The 21,260-nt window shown below is 43.8% G+C and overlaps 1 protein-coding gene across 1 annotated transcript in view; it reads right to left on the bottom strand.

The window, feature by feature from the left end:
* Positions 1–21,260, bottom strand: part of trappc12 (trafficking protein particle complex 12) — a 39,468-nt gene that overhangs the window by 4,980 nt on the left and 13,228 nt on the right. Inside the window, exons 4-9 of the mRNA XM_034675597.1 lie at positions 11,614–11,727; positions 9,914–10,052; positions 5,456–5,568; positions 5,090–5,162; positions 3,764–3,837; positions 477–575 (exon numbers count right to left, since the gene is read on the bottom strand). Coding sequence (XP_034531488.1) covers positions 477–575; positions 3,764–3,837; positions 5,090–5,162; positions 5,456–5,568; positions 9,914–10,052; positions 11,614–11,727 — 612 coding nt within the window. The remainder of the gene's footprint in view (positions 1–476; positions 576–3,763; positions 3,838–5,089; positions 5,163–5,455; positions 5,569–9,913; positions 10,053–11,613; positions 11,728–21,260) is intronic.

Raw genomic sequence — 21,260 nt, 5'->3', positions numbered from 1 at the left:
CATCTTTTAAACCTAGAAATCTTAACTCTGCCCCGCCTTTCTTTATCTTCACTGAACTTTTCACCCCCCACAGCAAACACTGACCCTGCACTTTGTGATTTGCTGATGTGAACATTTGAAGCAAAGTTGCAAACCTTCATTCAGGACTGTTTCAAGGAAATATGTGAGGATCTTAAAAAGATCAATCTGATGAAGTACCTTGAAGTGTGAGGTGCTGAATCGGGCGATTAGCTGAAAATTGGGTGATTTCTGAAGGGTGGAGGAAGCTGTGTGTGTGCGTGTTGGGAATCAGTGTGTCATCATGTATCCGTAGAGCATATGTGTGTGTGTGTGTGTGTGTGTGTGTGTGTGTGTGTGTGTGTGTGTGTGTGTGTGTGTTTGTGTGTGTGTGTGTGTGTGTGTGTGTGTGTGTGTGTGTGTGTGTGTGTGTGTTTGTGTGTGTGTGTGTGTGTGTGTGTGTGTGTGTGTGTGCAGACCTGGAGGAAGATGCGTCCTATGCCGCTGAGCAGCTGCACTCTCTGCTGGGGTTCATACTGGATGGTGGAGTGATACGTCTCCACAGCCAGAACATAGTCCTGAGAGAGAGAGAGAGAGAGAGAGGGAGGGAGGGAGGGAGGGAGAGAGAGAGAGAGGAAGAGAGAGGGAGAGAGAGTTAACAAGAAGAAGAGCAGAGGAAGGTAAAGTAATCCACTAGTTAGAGGTGAGTGAGGTAAAGCTGGGTGAACTGTAGGAGGTGGAGACAGGTGGAGGGCGAGCGAGGTAAAGAGGAGCAAAGCTGAGGCGTGAACAGAGAGAGGGCATTAATCAAACATATGGAGTATTAGCAGGGCGATGTGACCCTCCTCCCACCTCCACGCTGCACTGCTTCACATCACTCACATGGCGACCGCACTGCTGAGTACGACGACCGAGAGAGGTCAGCGAGGTGTGTGCGTGTGTGTGTGGGTAGAGAGAGAGTGTGGACCAGGTTGGAACCAAGCACAGGACTTGTGCTGTAGCTTTTGTCTTAATGAGCGGGAAAGTTTGCACAAGTTGTGTTTGAAACTACGAAACTAGACTCAACAGCTACAGTGTGCAAGCGTACAGTGTGTCGAACTTCAAAAACAGAACAGGTTATGTTCATTATGATGCACTTTAGGGATGCATTGAGTTGATCCTGGTATCAGATTCAGACTAGACTCGGAGCTAGATCTGGTATCAGTGACAAAGAGCCGATCCATTCAGTGTTTACAACAACCACGTGTGTGAACTACGTCATCAGCACATCTGTAGATCTGTCTATTTTGCAGGGAAGAGACCAAATGTCCAAATGTAGCATGCAGAAATCTAACTACACTTGCTACGCCAACAACTTTCAATACGTGCACATCTCATGTTTCATTTGGTGGCTGTGTTGCAAAGACGTGAGGAAGCTTGTGATGGGATGAGGAACGCCTGGGATTCTGTACCCTGGTTGAACTCTTGGAATACAGTTTACCATCACATACACTACCAGTCCAAAGTTTTGAAACACCTTCTCATTCAAGGGTTTGTATTTATTCTAATTATTTGAAACACTGTAGATTAATACTGAAGACATCAAAACTATGAAAGAACATATAGGGAATTATTTAATTTACAAAAAGTGTTAAACAAAGCAGAATACGTTTTATATTTTAGATTCTGTAAAGTAGCCCCCTTTTTCCTTCAGGACAGCTTTGCACACTCTTGGTATTCTCTGAGTCTGCTTCATGAAGTGGTCTCCTGGAATGGTTTCTAATTAACATGAGCCTTGTCAAGAGTTCATTTGTAGAAGGACTTGCCTTCTTAATGTGTAGGGGCAGCAGTAGCTCAGTCCATAGGGACTTGGCTTGGGAACCGAAGGGTCGCCGATTGGGAACCGAAGGGTCGCCGGTTCGAGTCCCAGTATGAACGAAGTTTGGCAAGTGGACTGGTGGCTGGAGAGGTGCTGGTTGCCCTTGAGCAAGGCACCGAACCCCCTACTGCTCTGGGTGCGCTGGTTGATGGCAGTATCCTCACTCTGACATATGACATATGACTCTCCCTAAGCATGTTAACTGCATGTATGTGCATTTGTATGTATATACCAAAAAAAACTGTATGTGTAACATGTCCAAAAAAGCATGAGTGAAAAAAATTGAATTTGCCCCCTGGGGATTAATAAAGTACCTTTCTTTCTTTTTTCTTTCTTTTTGAGACCATCAGTTGTGTTGTTCAGAGGTAGGGTTAGTACACAATGGATAGCCCTATTTGACTACTGTTGTAATCCAGATTATTTCATAGTTTTGGTGTCTTCAGTATTAATCTACAATGCTGAAAATTATTAAAATAAATAAAAACCATTGAATGAGAAGGTGTCTCCAAACTTTTGACTGGTAGTGGAAATATATATGAATAGATGTGAATTGCTTTTTACAAAGTTAGAAGAGCCTGATGACAGTAATCCCCAGTCTCATCCTAACATGGAGGAAGTTATTTAAAGCTGAAATTTAAAGCTACGCTGCAGTGAGGGGTCTGACACTTTGGAACCATCTGCCCGAGGAGATCAGGTCTGCTGAGTCAGTGAGCTCTAAACATACTTTTGTCCCAGAGCCTTTCCTGATTTATCTGAATTTTATTTTATTTTATTTTATTTTATTTCAACCGACCATCTTAAGAAGTATATTTTAAAACAATTGTATTCCTTTAGAGTTCTTTTAGGGGAATTTTATGTCTTTTAAAATATGTTTTAAAACTGTATTTTATTATATTTTATTGTATTTTATATTTAAATTTTAGATATTTAAAAGCTGGAAGAGAGAAACAGCATCTCGTTTTTCCTGTATGTCTCGTATATACAGTGAAAATTGACAATAAAAACCTTTGAACCTTTGAACCGTTTATGTCTTTATCTTGACTTGTTGATTTTATGAACTGCCTGTTTTATTTTGCTGCTCATGTGAAGCACTTTGTAACTTGGTTTTTGAAAAGTGCTCTACAAATAAATTATTATTATCATTATTATTGATCAGATCGTCTCGGGACTTAAAGAGTTGGATCTGTGCATCACTAAATTTAAGAAGCACGATGTGCTGTATTTATGATTCGTTGCAAGGTGCTCCAACATAGGTAACGTGCGTTAAAGGTGAGTTTGAGATGCTGAAATTGATTGCAAATGCTATAAATCTTTGAACATACAGGAGTTGAATGCATAACCACGTTAAATCCAGCACCTCTGCCCTCCTCACTGCACCATTACATTAATTATATCTATGAGCCTTTTCACAGCATTCTCATTTCTAATAGCTTGTGTTACCTTTGTCTGTGTTTGTGTCTGTACACAGAGTACCTGCATGAATACCTGTCCTATAAAAGCTGCTTCTCATTGAGAGCCAATGCAATTATACACGGCTGTAATCTCAGCTCTCACCAGTAGGTGGCACTGTGGCTCTCTCCACCGTCTGATCCGAGCCTTCACCTCACCCTCTCGCTCACTCTCTCTCCGTCTCTCTCTCACTGACCAAGAATCCAATTAGTGGTCAGTCTGGGGGGATTTCACTGTGAATCCTCCACCAGGCTGGCATCAGAGATCTCAGAGTCTCTCTCTCACACACAAACACACGCACACACACACACATACAGAGAAGCACACCCTCCCACAGACGCACATCCAGACAGGCACACAGGGACACATCCTCTCCAACACACCGCGAATGACACACAAACCTGAGCAGACACACACACGCACACACACACATACACACACACGCACACATGCACATACCTTCATGAGCAGCAGACAGTTGGCCATGGAGTACATGACCCGGCTGAGGCGAGACCGCCACAGCTTGAGAGACACTGCAAACAGGGAGAGAAGAAGAAGAAGACAAACGGACAGCAGGGTTACTTTTTTTTAAAGGTTTTTGGGGCATCCCCCTGACGCCCTCCCTCTTTCCCCCCCCTCTCTCTTCCATCATCGTTTTCATTGCTTCATTGCTCTCATTACCCCCCTTCTCCCCCCTCGCCGCCGCCGCCTCCTCGCAGGTTTATTTTAAGGCGAGGTGGTGAGGAAGACACTGCGGCACACTCCTCTTTCCTCAGACACAGCGCCCTGTGGAAGAGCGAGTCTGCAGGCCTATTAGTATTCATTGCTGCACACATGTTCGCGTGTGTGTGTGTGTGTGTGAGCCTGTGTGTGTTGGGGAGAGGAGCTAATCACTCAGTTGGGGTCTGATGTGTGAAGGCAAGGCCCCTGCGTTATTGACTGTCGACTGTCTGCGTGGGCAGAGAGAGGAGAGACAGAGGGCACGGCTATTACGCTGCTTTCTGAAGGGGGAGAAACTAGCAGAAGCGCGGCACCCTCACGCATAAATCCGCACACGCCTCACCCTGCCAGTTTCCCCCAATTATAAGCAAGTGTCTTGGTGCATTTAGCTCAACTTCGCCAAGTGGCTTGTTGTTGTGCATCGCCCTGAATTAGCTGATTAAATGGCTTCTAGTTGCTTTTAACAAGAGAAAACCTGACACAACCTCTGTAAAAGTTGCTAAATTAGTCATCACAGGACTCAGAGAACGCTGCATCGATCGGAGGAACGTTGCCGTGTGAGACAAGAGAAAAGAAGAATAAATGAAGTCTATTTACATCGGTGTGTGTGGAGGTGTGTCTCCCTAAAAGTGGTGAATTTTCAGATGAAGGTGCCTGCCTGTTTCCCCAGCACACTTGTGCAGATGTGAGTGGATTGGATGGGATTGATCCGTATTGATCTGCTTGGCGTGAAGGGCTGGAGAGACCGTTTGATATTCAGAGCGAGTACAGAAGCACTGAGGTGCTAAACACTTTTAGAGCACCGCATTGGTGGAGTTTGTGTGGTTGGGAGTGTGTGTATGTGTGGCCGAGGTATGCTGCAATCCTGCACCAGGTGTACCTCAGTGCTCGTGTGTGTTTGTGTGTTAGTGTGTGTGTGTGTGTGTGTGTGTGTGTTACCCACTGGGGCTCATGACCTCACTCTCCTTCCTCAGTGTGATGCAGTCTGGGACCGGGGCCAGGTCTGTAGCCAAGCGTCTGTGTGCATAAGTGAGTGTGTGTGTGTGTGTGTGTGTGCGCGCTTACCTTGCCTGTTCTCCTGTGTTAAGGTGATCATGCTGCCATCCTCAGCCAAGCCTTTCTCCAAGTTCTCCAGGATCTGTTAATGAGGGAGGGGTGTGAGGGAGGGGAGCGGGGAGGTGGAAACTTCATAAGGAGGAAGTTGCTTCACTGCCAGAGCTGAAGGCTTTTTATCTGTTTGTATTAGAATCTGCATATTCCCTCTAAAATCCATTCATATTTGGCTGTTTACACAGGTGGGCTTAAGGATTTGTATGGCTAATGTGCTTCTGTGTGGGTGTGTAGTTTTTATTGTGCGAATACTACAGAGTATGCATATCTTTATGTTCATCCAGAGGCTGTTTGTGTGGATGTGTGTGTGTGCGCGCTCACAGCGAGGCAGACGGTTTTCAGAGTGTGCAGGCGGTCCAGAGCCTCCTGGGGCTTGGCCAGGTACTGTGGGAGCTCGGCATGCAGCAGCCGCATGGAGAACGGCACCATGGAGCCTGGATGGGAGGAGGAAGAGGAGAAGGAGGGAGGGAGGGAGGGAGGGATGGAGGGGGAGAAATGTGTGAGGGGAAAAGGGGGAAAATAAGAAACAGGGTGGGATGAGGACATAGCAGGAGAGAAAGAGAGAGAGGGAAAAAAAGAGAAAAGGAAGGCGTAGTGAGACAGAGAGACACAGAGTGCGAGATGAGAATATAAACCCATCCGCCCACACACAGACTGCACACAGCCCTGAAGGCAGGAACCTACAGATGGCATTGAGCTACGTATGGCTGCTTATTAAACCCTCTCATCTCTCTCCCTCTCTCTCTCTCTCTGCACAGCTCCATCACTCATCTCCCTGCCTCATCCCTCTGTCTCTCTGCCTGAGCATCATTCACACTGTCACACACACACAGACACACACACACAAAGATACACACACACATTTCCCAAAAGGAGAAGCCTATATTCAGGTGAGTCCCCAGGCTTTGATCAGGGTCTCTTTGATATTGTCATCAGATCTGAAGCTCAGCGAGCTGGTCCATCTTTAGCTGCTGAATCTAGATTTCTATCTCACTTTATCTACATCGAGTTTTTTTTAATCTTTGCCATCAAGTGTAGCGAGTACACACTCTTCCCCCACGTTTACCACAGCGCTTCAATTACTGCCCGCTTTCCATCTTAACGCTGTCTGGACAGCGCTCTCTCGTGGCTTCACTCTTCGTCTCTCGTGGTAGTCTTTTAAAAAACCTTTAAAGTGTCCACAACTGAAAGGAAACAACTCGTAAATCTACACCTTTTAATCATTCAGTCCATCCATCCATCCGTCTATATGCATCCATATATTTATCTTACAATCTGTCCATCTAGACTGATGATAATAAAACTTGAATCAGATAAATAACTACCAATAGGAGTTGCTTTTATTAAGGACTGTCAGCGTTAATGCGAGGTGCTAATGTTTTTCTAGTGGTGTGCTAGTTTTGTAATCTACTTTTGTGCCTTTGTGTTTACTCTGGTTCACACTCCAATACAGTAGAGGGCAGTAATGCACCTTAATGCTGGTTGCAACCTGCACTAAAGAAAGAAGAAGAAGAAGTCCCTTTTTGTTCACTGTAGTTAAGCGGCACTTGCTTCCTGCTAGCACTGTGGCTTTTGAGGGATTCATTTCACTTTAAAACTTGCAGATGGCTCAGTTGATGAGTAAAGGAAAAATCACTTAGTGTCAAATGGAATTAAAACATCAATTAAGTGCTTTGAATTTGAGTTACCACCTATGAGCTGAGCATACAGAGCCACAAAGGCCAGCAGAGCACTATTTACGAGTGTGCAGACCTTGGGATGTTATCAAAGGTCAAAGAAAGACTTAGATCGAAAGGGTTGTCCTAAGAACGTAACCAAACTGGACCTCCTGAAAAGTGCAAATGCCATTGCATTAACCAGGAATCCCTGAACATCAGTGAGTCATCAGAACTCTCTCACATTAACTGCACACCATATTAACACTATGGTGTTTGAACGCCTCTCATTGCTTTAATGGTTCTACAAACAGAAGAACAACACTGTGCAGAAACACGTGACCAGCACTTCTCTTACGTTGCCGAACAAAGCGAAACATGAAGTCAATTGTTGAGAAAATGAAGTTGGTTTTTAAAAGCTTTCTGTGCTTTAATGCTGGAAACATAGACTGCACCTATTTTCATAACGCATTAAAATCCTTGGACTCTCTTATATAAACATTTCAAGTAAAGATCTGTTTGCAAGACTTTTTCAGTGCAACATTTTTTAAGTAACTAATCCCAAATTTGTAAAAGACTACTTAAATATATAAAGAAAGCACAAGGGTAAAATATATTTGGCATCTTTATCGTCAGAAAATTTAAATAAAGGAATCAAAATTCTAAAAACTGGAAAATCGTATTGTAATAAAATCATATCGTGAAACCAGTAATGTGATATGTAATGTATTGTAATCCTGATTTTGAAATGTCCAGAGATAATTTTAAAAAATCCTTTTGTGTTGGGCTGACTTTAGAACACCTGACTGACTTTTTTAGGAGCAAAATTGCAGATTTAAAGATGCAGTAACGATCTGATGTCCAGCTGAGAGAATAATTTAACCAAGGATGCCTTTTAAAGACGATGGGACGGTTAGCTTTGACCACAGGTTTGTTTTATTTGACCTGTGAGAGGACTGGTGAGTCTCTGTGATTTTTGATAACCAACCTGATGTGACAGCGTAAAGACGCAGCTTCAGCCAGGACATTAAAGTGTGCTGCTCATTGGGTCGGTGGCTTTCAGGTCTCAATATTTCAGAGTCTAAATTGGACTCAAATTTTCATTTCGGAAAACAAATGAATAACTGATAAACATCGATTCCTTCTTGAGCGCTCAGTCAATCCTAATACTTGGGAGTGTGATACATGGGCAGCCGTCTCTTAAGGCGTTCAAAGAGTGCGATCATGAGTAATAGATAGTCGATGTAAGCGTTGGGCTGGAGAAATGTTCGACTCCTGATGCCAAACTACACAACTCGTGCCAGTTTGTCTGCGAGCACCTAGCAGGGCACCGAGCGTTTAAATTGAGCAATGGAAAGTCAATCGGTGCTCTCTTTAAAAGGCTATGCAGTGCAGCTTCAAGAACAAGTGTGTGTGGTGTGTGTGCGTGTGCATGCAGCTGTGTCTCTGCTACTGCCTTCACTGTGGTAGCCCGAGGGGCGAAGCAGATCCAAAGTAATGGGAATACATTAGAGAGCAATTCATGCAGTGTAAAAAGAGGGAAAACAAAACCAAAGAACTGCAGGAGACAAGTGGAGTTGTTGGAGCTCCTCGACGATACAGTCTGATATCAAGCTCCTGGCACAAACTTTCCTTTGAATATTTAATAGGACAGTGCTGGTATGTGAGTGGATCTGTAAAATAACGTGGGTAAAATGCAAAATCCTGCAGAAGAGCGCGCTAATATCACATTCAAAAAAACTTTCAGAGCTGATTTCAGCACGACCATGAATACTGGGAATCAACCTTCAGTAAGAGCTCACAGAGAACGCAGAGAGAACGCAGAGAGAGAACGCAGAGAGAACGCACAGAGAACACAGAGAGAGAACGCAGAGAGAATGCAGAGAGAACGCAGAGAGAACGCAGAGAGAACACAAAGAACAGACAGAGAACGCAGAGAGAACGCAGAGAGAACGCAGAGAGAACACAAAGAGAACAGACAGAGAACGCAGAGAGAACTCAGAGAGAGAACGCAGAGAGAACACAGAGAGAACGCAGAGAGAACTCACAGAGAACGCAGAGAGAGAACGCAGAGAGAACGCAGAGAGAACACACAGAGAGAACGGACAGAGAACGCAGAGAGAACGCACAGAGAATGCAGAGAGAACGCACAGAGAGAACGCACAGAGAGAACGCAGAGAGAACGCACAGAGAACGCACAGAGAACTCAGAGAGAGAACGCAGAGAGAACACACAGAGAGAACGCAGAGAGAACTCACAGAGAACGCAGAGAGAGAACGCAGAGAGAACGCAGAGAGAACACACAGAGAGAACGGACAGAGAACGCAGAGAGAGAACGCAGAGAGAACGCAGAGAGAACACACAGAGAGAACGGACAGAGAACGCAGAGAGAACGCACAGAGAGAACACAGAGAGAACGGACAGAGAACACAGAGAGAGAACCCAGAGAGAACGCACAGAGAACGCACAGAGAACGCACAGAGAACGCACAGAGAGAACGCAGAGAGAACACACAGAGAACGCAGAGAGAACGCAAAGAGAACAGACAGAGAACGCAAAGAGAACGCACAGAGAATGCAGAGAGAACGCAGAGAGAACGCACAGAGAGAACGCAGAGAGAACGCAGAGAGAACACAGAGAGAACGCAGAGAGAACACAAAGAGAACACAGAGAGAACACAGAGAGAACGCAGAGAGAACGCAGAGAGAACACAAAGAGAACACAAAGAGAACACACAGAGAACGCACAGAGAATGCAGAGAGAACGCACAGAGAGAACGCACAGAGAGAACGCACAGAGAGAATGCACAGAGAGAACGCAGAGAGAACGCAGAGAGAATGCAAAGAGAACAGACAGAGAACGCACAGAGAACGCAGAGAGAATGCAGAGAGAACGCAGAGAGAACGAACAGAGAGAACGAACAGAGACGCATCGAGCTGCTGACGGAGACATGAAATATAAAACAGAGGCATGATTTTTACAATGAGCCTGGATTATAAACTTTCTCTGATCAATTTCTCCACGTAAAGAAGGAAGTCAGTAATGATGACTTAAAGGGCTGAGTGTGTGTGTGTGTGTGTGTGTGTGTGTGTGTGTGTGTGTGTGAGTGTGTTGGTGTGTGTACCTCTTCTCCCAGGGTACACAGTGGGGTAGTACTCATAGTAGAGGTCTGGTTGGTCCAGGTTGCCGAAGGGCTCAATCTCCAGCTCGGCGTTTTGGTGCAGGTTCAGTTTGGTGAGGAGGCCAAGCCGCACAAACCACAGCTGGAACACACACACACACACACACACACACAGAAAAACACACACAACTCCCTGTGTTTGTTATAAAGTATTAATCAAATATTTCAAACACAAACATTAAATATAAACCGAACACATTTTCTTATCTCTTTGGTCACAGCAGCACTGAAGCTTCAGTAAACAAACCAGTTACTTAAAATTCAAACATTCTGCCGTTAATGTGATCGAATATTTATCATGTTTTTCATAGATTTATTATTATTATTAAGAAACGCCACAATGGAGCTGCAATTTTTGAGTATTCATTGTGATTGCAAAAATATTTTTATCTTAAATAAAACATTTTTTTTTAAGGAATTAGAAAAAAAAGTACAGTATGTAAACGTTGCAGAGCTTCTCAACATCTGCAGGGCTCAGGCTGTTCCAGGACCATGTTGTGTGCATTCTCAGGGGGTTTTGGCAGCACATACACAGTTGGATGGACACCCAGACGTATGCTGGTGTACCCTGAAGTGACTGAGGAGGCGATGGACATGGAGACATGGAAGGAAGCAGAAGCACCTGAGCAGCACTGATGCCACCTCAAAAAACACTAACCTGACCTGTGCTGTCCTGATGAACTTGGAGAGCTTCAGGACAAAAAATGTGCAGAAAGTATTGCCTTTGACTTTTTTTCAACCCAAATACAACTTTATTGCGTTTTAACTCATAATATATGAATTTATTTTTGATAAATACAAGAGTTTTTATTTTATTATTATGATTATTCATCACACAGTTATGGCATTTTAATAAATTTGGACCAATCACATTATTATGAGTTTTTGTTGCATGATTATGACTCTCTGTGAGCAATTTTTATATAATTAAATGTTGTGTTTTATGTTTTGAGTCATTGGCAATATTAAGTCTCCGTAGTGTTGAATTTAGGGAGAGAGAAAATGTATAAAGTTTGAGTTGTGACCTCAGCCATGCGAGCCATCTGCTGTTTTTTAAGATGACCACAGAGTCGACTCTAACTGTGCGGTTGTTCATATCGATGTTATTCTGTGAGGAACTTGCAGACTGTGAGATTTAGTACAGTGCTTAAGGTTAACAGAGTCTTGTTATGATGCATAATGCTCTGGTGATACTACCGTTGACCTTTCGGCTGCAGTTTGGCCTTTTAAAGGAGGAAAACTTTCTAAATGTTTCTTTAACACATTTAAAACCTGAACTTTGCACCAGTGTATTCAAGGAAGTAACATAAATGGTAAAATGTAACACAAGCCAACGACATGGTCGATTTATTTTAAGCCTCATGCACAGAGCTGAACACAGGGGTGGCCTTCCTAATGAGCTTATGCTGCCATCCATCTTTGAATAGAGCTTCACAAACACGGCATGGGAACGTGCAAATCATGTAGAAAGGATAGCACAAAAAAACAACAGAACAAACTAAAGCTTATCCATTAATGTGAAGGTGGTGTTTGGAAATCATTGGATTAATCTGTAGAAGAAGATTCTTGGCTTCAGCTTCCAATGCCCACAAACACTCAGATGAATGGAGCGATGCACAGATAGAAAATCCCTGGTGTCTTACCTGCAGTGAGTCGGTGGTGTGGGAGGTTGGTTGGCCAGCTTTCCCATATCCCTGACCGTGAGCTGTCAGCAGCCGGCCCGTCAGATCCACCGCAGCCCGCCAGTTCTTGCTGCTCTGCAGGGGGAGAAAAGACACAACACATGACGTCTGAAACAGACACACACTGTGAGAAACTGATGGAAACATGGAGGAAGACCTGAGGCTAAATATATCACATATGAAGCTCCAGACATCATAATCACAAACAAACAAAAATAAAAAATGGCCGACAAGACACCTGACACCGGAATCAAACATCTTGTTTTGAGTCTGTGAATCTATTGGGGAGTCTTTCTCCGTCCCCCAACTTCATTCCCTCTTAGACCGACACACCGAGAAGACCTCTCACAGGGTTCATGCTACAAGTCATGCTTTAATATGCTGCTTAATCTTAATCTCTTTCCAACACGGTCTCAGCAGATGTGTGTCTAACATGAGTCTGGTCCTGCTGGAGGTTTCTGCCTGTTAAAGGAAGTTTGTCCTTTCCACTGTAACTTGCTAAATGCTGCAAAGTGCTCTGCTCATGGTGGATTAAGATGAGATCAGACTGAGTCCTGTTGGATCTTTGTTAATAACAGAACATAGAGTACGGTCTAGACCTGCTCTGTTTGGAAAGAGTCTGAGGAGAACATTTGTTGGGATTTTGCGCTGTATAAATAAAGATGTGGGGTGAAATGTTTTTCCTACACTTTTAAACTGACTGAAGATGCTAATTAAATTGAATTTGAAGCCTCTATCTCCATTTAAAATGCTCTTAGGAGGGTTTGAATTCTTCCATTTTCCTTTACTCTTCATAATAAAAGAGAGCTTGTATTCCTCAATCAGGTCCTCACTTTACCTTTGACTGACCTTTACAACAATTTGTGTCCAATTTAGAAAAACTAGGGATGTTAAAAAGCCACTTATTATCTAGCTATTTATCCAGAAATTCAAATTCTGACTTACCAACTAGTCTAAAAGTAAGGATACACAACAAAGTGTAACTCAGCCTAACACAGGATCATAAAGTCTGCATGTAGACAATGTCAAATTGGTTTGCTGAGTGTGGCTAAAGTTAGCAGATCATCATTTGGTCCTCCTTGCAGGTTAACGTCCCCATGCCTGTGCTGGTTATGCACTGCTGTGGTTGGGTGGTTATACTAAAATAAAACAAATCAGAGATGCAGAAGAAGGATTTCTTTCAGCCAGTGTTGATAACCTATACAAACCTGGCTCTGATTGCTGATACTGATAAGATTACTCATTTTTTTGTATCTTAAAAGGTGCATCTTGTGAAGGGTGGGTTCTTTGTTATCTGGATGTGAAAGCACAGACCGGTAGAAGCTTGGAGTTCATTTTTGCTCTGTTAATATTCCAGATGTATCACACCAATCCTCAGCACCAGACTGAGAGACAGGTGTGAGACACCACAGCTGTCGGTGATGACGCAAAATAAAGATGGTGAATCACACCGGTCTGAAATCTTAATGCTAAATACAGAGAAACTCGGAGCATTCATCTGTGCGGGAGGAAACAGAGGATTATTTCAGACAGGACTTCTAATCTATGGCTGCTGTTAAATGTCACATTCAATAAGAGGAATTTAAAGTGCTCTGAATAATGAAAGTTCATGATCGCCTGATATAGAGGATATCGTGTGGTGAGGAAGAAGAATTTCAGTCCATCAGAACCTGTCAAATATTAAGTTTCAGACTGATCCTTCAATAGTTTGTTTAGTAAATCTAAAGTTGAGTGCAGCTTAGAAGATGTAAATAACCTTCAACTGCACATGAGAGATGGAAGAATGACTACAGCATATAACTTCTCAGTCACAGACCAATCAAAATCAAGAAGGGGCGGGACTTCCAATATTAAGTTTGTTAAACAAAAATGGGGGGGTTTTTCATCCACACGTTTTGCTGTTACATTTATAAAATTAAAATGAATAAAATCAGATATGAAGTGCGAATAAATAAATAACACAATCTGAGTAAATTAATCAAACTTAAGCGAATAGTTGGCAGGATCATTTTTTAAGATATAATAGATGTTAAAACTAAAAAAAGTAACATCCAAATTATATTGAACCGAAAATAGAAACATAATTCAAACTCGATTAAAAAATATAACACAACTTACAGTGATGGTGTATGAGGCAAGGTTACATTACTGATTATTAATGACTGTCTATTAGGGCTGTCAACGAATATTCTAAATTCGAATATCTATTCCAATATTTAAAAAAAAAACGGAGATTCGATTGTGAAAATTAATATTCGATTGTGGAAAAAAACACATCGGCGGCTGCTTTGCGAGTGCGCGCACTGCATGACAGGTCAGGGACAGGTCACAGGAGTCACACATGCACAGCGTGAAGCAGACGGCAGAGAGAAATCCTTCCGTCCCCGGATCCTCAGTGCGCTCTGAGCGCGTCTTTTCCTCCGCTGGGAATACAGTGAATAAAAAGAGATCAGCACTGGCCTCTTTACATGTGGACTGTCTTGTGATTTTGGCAAATAACCTGTCAGGCCTAAGAACCTACATTGACAGTGGACTAAAAGAGCCCGACAATCAGTGACACTGGGATAAAATGCAGTTATTCCTCTCTTTTTTTCAAACTAGCGCCAATAATGTAAGTGGACTACTTTTTTCATTTTTAACTTCAATTAATGTTAATAATATTTGCTTCAATCACTGAATGAAGCCTGCCTATATTAGGGACAAGAGTCGGGACCTTTAATTGCTCGCACAAGTCTTGTTCAGCACTCACTCAGCGCATTGCGCACAGAGAGGGGGGCGAGCGAGCGAGAGGTCTCCAAAGTGTTACGGTATAGACCATTAGGTCATTTACTTGTTTTGTAATGTGTAGGTATGTTTTAGGCATGTTTAATCTGAAATAAAAATACATATACAAGTAGTTATGTCTCCTTGTATTAGTTTGTCCACCTGTTATTGACATAATGCGCAAATATAGATATTCGAATGGTTCGAACCTATGGGATTTTTTTAGAGCGAATATTCGAACATCATTTTGGAGCAATTTTGACAGCCCTGCTGTCTATTGATTTATTTAACGTGAGTGTCAATTGAGAAATTATAATTGTAAAGCTAGGAACATTGTGATTGTATTTGATTGTTTTAAAGGATGTTTTAGTGTCTTTTTTGATGAAGAGTCACCGTCTCTGCAAGGTAAAGTTGTGTGTTGCACATAGAGAGTGGGTGGAGTCAGTGGAGACTCGACTAGGTTTGAAGTTGCACTTTTTTTTTTTTACTGTCTGTCGTGTTATATTGTTTTATAAGAATAGAATCCAGCATCATCTTTTCAATATTTAGTTTTGTGACACTTAAAGAACACCAAAGTAAAGTGTGTTTTTAAAATACTCAGTTTATGTCAAAGCTTTAGAGAAGAGACTCATAAAACTGCGATCTGTGATGGTTTTATTCTGTTGTTTTTACTTCCCTACACCCAGGGCTTTTAATTTGTTTCCAGTTTTGATAACAAAGGTGCTTTTATTTTGAAAGGACAATGAGGGCACTTCCCCAGATCATACAGTTATGGGAATAAATGAAAACAGCCAAAGGAAAGATGAACAGCAGTGGATTAACACTTTGTGAGGAGGCAGATGCTCAAACGTTGTTGTGATGTTTATTAATAGCAGGTGGCAATCTTATATAAATAAAAAATAACAGAAGTAAAATAAAATAGTGCTGAAATGATCTGCAAATATAGAAATGAGCTGTGCAGGTATCAAGGGAAGGTGCATCCTCAGGTGCTAACTCTTCACCTGCTGCAGACAGGAAACACAATGATCCAACAGGACTAAGAGGTAGATGGCGCCCTCTGCTGTTTGAAAAGGGTACTGATATTCATTTGTCATCTCACTGATTTAAATCATCTCTTATGTGTAACTTTTAACCCTCTTGAAGATACTGTTGCATCCCTGATTTTGAACCTTTTCACGTCAAGTTCAATTTAGAATTTAAATCAAAGATCACAAAAAGTATTTTTAAAGAAATGTAGAAAGAAAAATAAATATAAGCATTCCTTTGGCCTCTAATTTACAGGAGTGTGTGTCTACGAATGCACAATGTGTTTCGCTGACGTGTCGAACTGCCTGCTATTTAGACGAGAGGACAAAGATCCCTTCCACACACAAACAAACACACACCTTCACACACACACCTTGATATTAGCAGCATCTGCTTCCTCAGGAGGTGGCACTATAGGTAAGAGGGGGACAGAGGTGGTGCTGGTGGAGGGGGGAGAAGAGTCACCCCACCCCATCAACACACATGACAAGGTCGGCTCGACAATTGGTTTCTAAGTGCTGCGCCATTCATCACAGCCAGGGAGCTAATTAGGAGAGAGAGGGAGAGAGAGAGAGAGAGAGAGAGAGAGAGAGAGAGAGAGAGAGAGAGAGAGAGAGGGGGGGGGGGGGCTACTTTCTTCTTAACCATCTTTATCGCAAAACTCATCATCATCTTCCCTTTCTTTTTCTCTCCTCTTCTTCCCTTCCTCTCCCTCTCTCCTCAGATCATTTCCATACTTTTCCTTCCACCCTCCCCTCCCCTTTCTCTTCCCTGGCGTCATTTATCCCTCCTTCCTCCCTCCTTCCTCTCCTCTCCTCTCCTCTCCTCCCCTGCCCTGTACCAGGAGCTGCGCTGCCTCTGAATCTTCATTAGGGGGGGAAATGAAGCTGAAAACGAGGAGGCAGCCTGGATGGCCAAAAGCAGCTGCAGTCACTCACGCACACACACTCTCTCACACACATATCCTACAGTACGCTACAGTACACCGCTGCCCTGCCACAGGGCGTGAGAAGACAGGTGTGCCAGAGTGTGCTTCTCGGATATGTGTGTGTGAGATTGGGATGCGGCGCGAGGAGGTGAAATGAAGAGAGCCAGCAGTGATGTAGCTGCACACACACAGAGAGGAGACAGGGCACAGAGGAGTAAGGAGATTCAACAGAGGATACGGATGGAAGAAATCTGGCCCACAAGTAGAGAAAGTGCGCAGGAGTCAGAGTTGGCCACAGCGGATCAGAGACAAAAGAGAAGAAACTCTGGACCAAGAGTTGCAAGAAGTAAAGTAGCAGAGAGGAGAAGAGAGCTGAGGGCCAGAGGGAGCTGCAGAGATGCACAGCATGGAGCCAAAGTGAAAAAACCCTGAAAGCTAGAAAAGTGAACTTCAGCTCCGGCTTTATGTAACTATGCTGCATTGCCTATACGCATAGCTTTATGGTATGATATTATCTCACTCCAGCCTATAATTTCAGGTCTTGAACCAAGCGCTAAAGGCGTGCAGCGGTACAGGAGCGGCGATCTGAGTAGACAGCATGCAGGCTTTGTGTTTTGAGAGGCGAGCTTTAACACGTCCAGAGGTTCACAGGGTCAGACTCCATTAAAGTTAGTGTGCAATTGTGAGCGCCCTTGATGTGAGATAATGACATCCCTGCTCCGCTTTCATTCCTGGTGATTGAACCCGAGCTCTGACCCCGCTGATGAAAAAAGAGCAGGAACAATGACAGATTAGACTGCGTTCAACATGCTAATCTATCATTTGGAAAGTACAGTGTTGGATTCACTGTATGTGAATGAGATCGTGAATGAAACTCAACTTTCCTCAAAGTTTGGGCTTTTACAGATGCGGGGAAGGCTGCCTGAGCTGCAGTGTTCCAGTTTGAGTCATACGGTTTCTAAAACAGGAAAAAAAACACACTGATGGTGCTTCCAATTTCCGGAACATTCCTTAAAACTTCACAAGATTACTCACATGTGCTGCATTTGTGAACGTTAATGTTCAAATTCTTCACCCCGATGTCCCCCAGAATCTTTTTTTCTCTTGTGAGAGCACAGCAGGAAGTCTTCAAGGAATATTCACTGCGAGCAAGCGGCGGAGGATGATTACATTTATATCATGCAGCCAGTGTTGTGAGTAGTTTTGCTGCCACGTTGAAAAATGCTCCTGACGCGTGAATCGATGGCAGCGGCGGCCAAGTGTTCACCAAAGAGTCTCTCTCATGTGAGGTTAGGGTTGTTATTAGGGATGTGCAGCATTGTCACCGGTAGGGCTACGTTAGCCTAGCAGTTTAATTATGCACCCCATGTACAGTATATAGTCTTTTTTTGCAGCGGTTCGACTTCCAGCTGTTTCTCTTCAGCTGTCTTAAAAAACACAACAACAAAAACAAAAATTGTCGTACCACAATTAGTAGTTGGTTAAACAAATTATTTACGTTGTAGGCCCTGAATACTGAACACAGGGAAGCTGGAGTGGGAAGATGCAGAATTCCCAAACCTACATGGGTGTTTTGGTTTAATAGGCCACCCTGTTAGAGAGTGAATTTAATCTGCATGGGTCTGTGGTTGTCTTAATGACGATGAGGCGTGAACCAGTTGCACTTTTCTTACACAGTACTTCCACCAGATCTGTGTTCGGTCCATCTCTGTGCTCTCTCGTCCGTCAACACCCACCGGTTGCGTTTTCGGAGCGCAGCACAGAGCAGGACCGCCGGACAGCTGGAGTCATGTGACTAAGGATTTTCCCGCGGTAATCACTGAATCAAGGATTCTCCTCCTCCTCTCCTCATCCATGTTGTCTTTCTGGTCCTCTGAAAACCTCTGACCTGTTAACTCCAGGCCTGGCTCCGCTCATCATGACGGTTTGTTGTTGTAGTTAAGTGAAATACGATCTGGTGATAACACAGAGTGTTTTATTCTGAAGATTAACCAGATGTTTTCATTTTGTTTTGGTGCCTGACTTCCTGTCCCGCTCCATCTGCTCTGTTTAGATTGATGCGTCGTGCTCCGGCATCTGGCAAAAATAGAAGTCTTGTGTATCTGATCCGGAGGGCTCCGACCTGCTTGATCAGAGACGCAGCCAGTACACGACAGAGCGGATCCAGTGGAAGTTAACACATTGACTAGAATAGAAACCTATCAGATCTGGTGCTGTGACGGATCAGACACGGACTGAACACGGATCTGGTCAAATTTGGCCATCAGACAAGCTCGATTTCTGATTTTGTAAAGAGTCTAACCTGCGGATACTGATGTTGATCAGTGCAGTGATGGCTGGATTGACGTCTGCATGGTGAGCAACGAATGTTTGAAACACCTCAGCCTCCCTACCAGTTGCTGCCGTGTGGTGCAAGAGGATAACCAACCAACTCACTAAACGAATCAAAGATATTTCCACCAAATATCATGAAAGTTTCTTGAAGAGTTTCTAAAATATTTCCGCCTGCAGCAAAAGCACCTCCAGTGTCATCCCTCCAAGAAGTTGATACTCCAGGTGAGCCCATTCTCTTCTCAGAGCACACAAAGAGCTTCATGGTAGCTCGCCATGAATGCCAACAAGCATACAAACCACGCTGGTGACACCGTGATTAGTGCGTCTCAGGTTGAATGATTTCAATTAACAAAGAAAAGGGGCCGGGAGAAAATCCAAATAGAAAAACAATAGGCTGATCGTGATTAATAATTCAGCTCCACTCAAATGACTCCACAATAAAGCATAATCAGATCCCTCCTAAATCAAATGAGGAGGCATTACCATGGTGATTTATTGCCAGTGATATTAAATGAGAGACTGAGTACGGAGGCAGAGGGAGAGACGTGTGTGAGTGTAAAGGCTGAGACTGTGGGGAGGGCAAATTTAATATTGTTTGCTGTTCTGAAGTTGGTGTAGAGCCCACCTGCCTTTGTTCCCCGCAGAACACACACAAGAGGAAGGAGAGAATTGTAAAGAGCTCTGAGGGGGAAGTCATAACCCGACAGAGCGACGGCATGCTGCTCAAGGTGCTTCTTCAGGTAAGTCACGGATATCTTTGAAGACAAATAAAAACCCGCTCCTGAAGGCTAACGCTGAGAAGATTACTGATGTGTTTACTTTCCAAATACGCCATCAGCTGCTGAAATCCTTGGCCCTCTACCTCAGAAATAAGGTTGGTCGTTAAGTGGGGCATAATTTCATCATTATGAGTTAACTCAGGAGTATCTTGATGTTTTACACGCGACATCCACCAGATCTGTGTCCAGTCCGTCTCTGTGCTCTCTCGTCCATCAACACACACCGGTTACCTTTTCAGAACGCAGCACAGAGCAGGACCTCCGGACAGCTAGAGTAATGTGACCGAGGTTTTTCCGCTGCAAACACTGAGTGAAGGATTCTCCTCCTCCTCTCCTCATCCATGTTGTCTTTCTGGTCCTCTGAAAACCTCTGACCTGTTGACTCCAGGTCTGGCTCCGCTCATCATGACGGTTTGTTGTTGTAGTTAAGTGAAATACGATCTGGTGATAACACAGAGTGTTTTATTCTGAAAATTAACTGGATGTTTTCATTTTGTTTTGGTGCCTGACTTCCTGTCCCGCTCCATCTGCTCTGTTGAGATTGATGCGTCGTGCTCCGGCATCCGGCAGAAATAGAAGTCTTGTGTATCTGATCCGGAGGGCTCCGACCTGCCGGATTGCAACGGAGCGGATCCAGTGGAAGTTAACACATTGACTAGAGTAGAAACCTATCAGATCCGGTGCTGTGATGGATCAGAGACGGCTCTTGTCACTCCAGATCCATGCAATGACTCTGTGTGTTCATTGTTTAATGAAGCAGGATCGATGATGGCAGAAAGCACCAAAGAAATCCCCGACACGTAATGAACTGGAACCATAATGTGTCCTAACATCCAACAGGCTAAACTCTATTCTTATTTTCACTCAGCATAAGGCTGCAGCCAACACAAACAGAGCGAGGAGGAAAACAACCACCACTGAGGTTTAAACATGCCCTTCAGCGCTACAAACGCTGACGGTGCATTACCCAGACTCGGCCTGTAAGAGTAACCGGCGGAGGAAATGACAGCTATGTAAAAAGGTTACGATAATAACAAGTAAAGGTTACAGCAATGATATCAAAGTGCTATGCAGCAGCTGGGTCGTTGCAGTGATTATGGGGGTGTGTCTGTCTGACCCAGTCAAGGTGGGTTTCTTTCTATCTCTCCAACACACACACATGCACACATACACATGCACACACACATGCACACACATGCACAAATTCCGCTGGCCCCGGGCCCAGACGGCATCACACTGTGGGAGGAAAGAGAGGTTAGAGTCTCTGGTGGAAAGTACAGAGGGAGGGGAGAACAGACAGAGATGAAGGAGAAGAAGGGAGAGGGGGGAGAGAGGAGGAGAGGAGAGGAGAGGAGAGGGGTGATGGCTAATGAGAGAGACAGATGAGGCCAGCCCAGGGTGGTGCTGAGCCAGAGACAAACCCACTGCTGACCACACAGCAGAGGTCACCGAGGAGACAAAGACAGGAGGAGAGAGGGGGGCAAGGAGAGCCACCAAACTCCCTTCATATGACAAAGTATTTATAGAACCGGCATTTTCTTATGCTAACAGTTCTTTGGGAAGATTCTGGGGTATGCTAATCTATTATTTTTTATTCCCAACCTGCAGATTGAGTTACGGCCAAATTCCACTGTGTCTGTGTCTGATAGGTTTCTATTCTAGTCAATCTGTTAACTTCCACTGGATCTGCTCTGTCGCGTTTTGGCGTAGTTTTTGCACAGTAGGAGGGGTTTAAGATGTGTTGAAATGTAAAGAAATAATTGTCCGAAGAGGTCATA

The sequence above is a fragment of the Notolabrus celidotus genome, chromosome 22 (assembly GCF_009762535.1).
Source record: "Notolabrus celidotus isolate fNotCel1 chromosome 22, fNotCel1.pri, whole genome shotgun sequence".
In the NCBI taxonomy this organism is placed as follows: Eukaryota; Metazoa; Chordata; class Actinopteri; order Labriformes; family Labridae; genus Notolabrus; species Notolabrus celidotus.
Note: the sequence above shows the minus strand (reverse complement) of the source record. Positions and strands in the feature narration are given on the sequence as shown.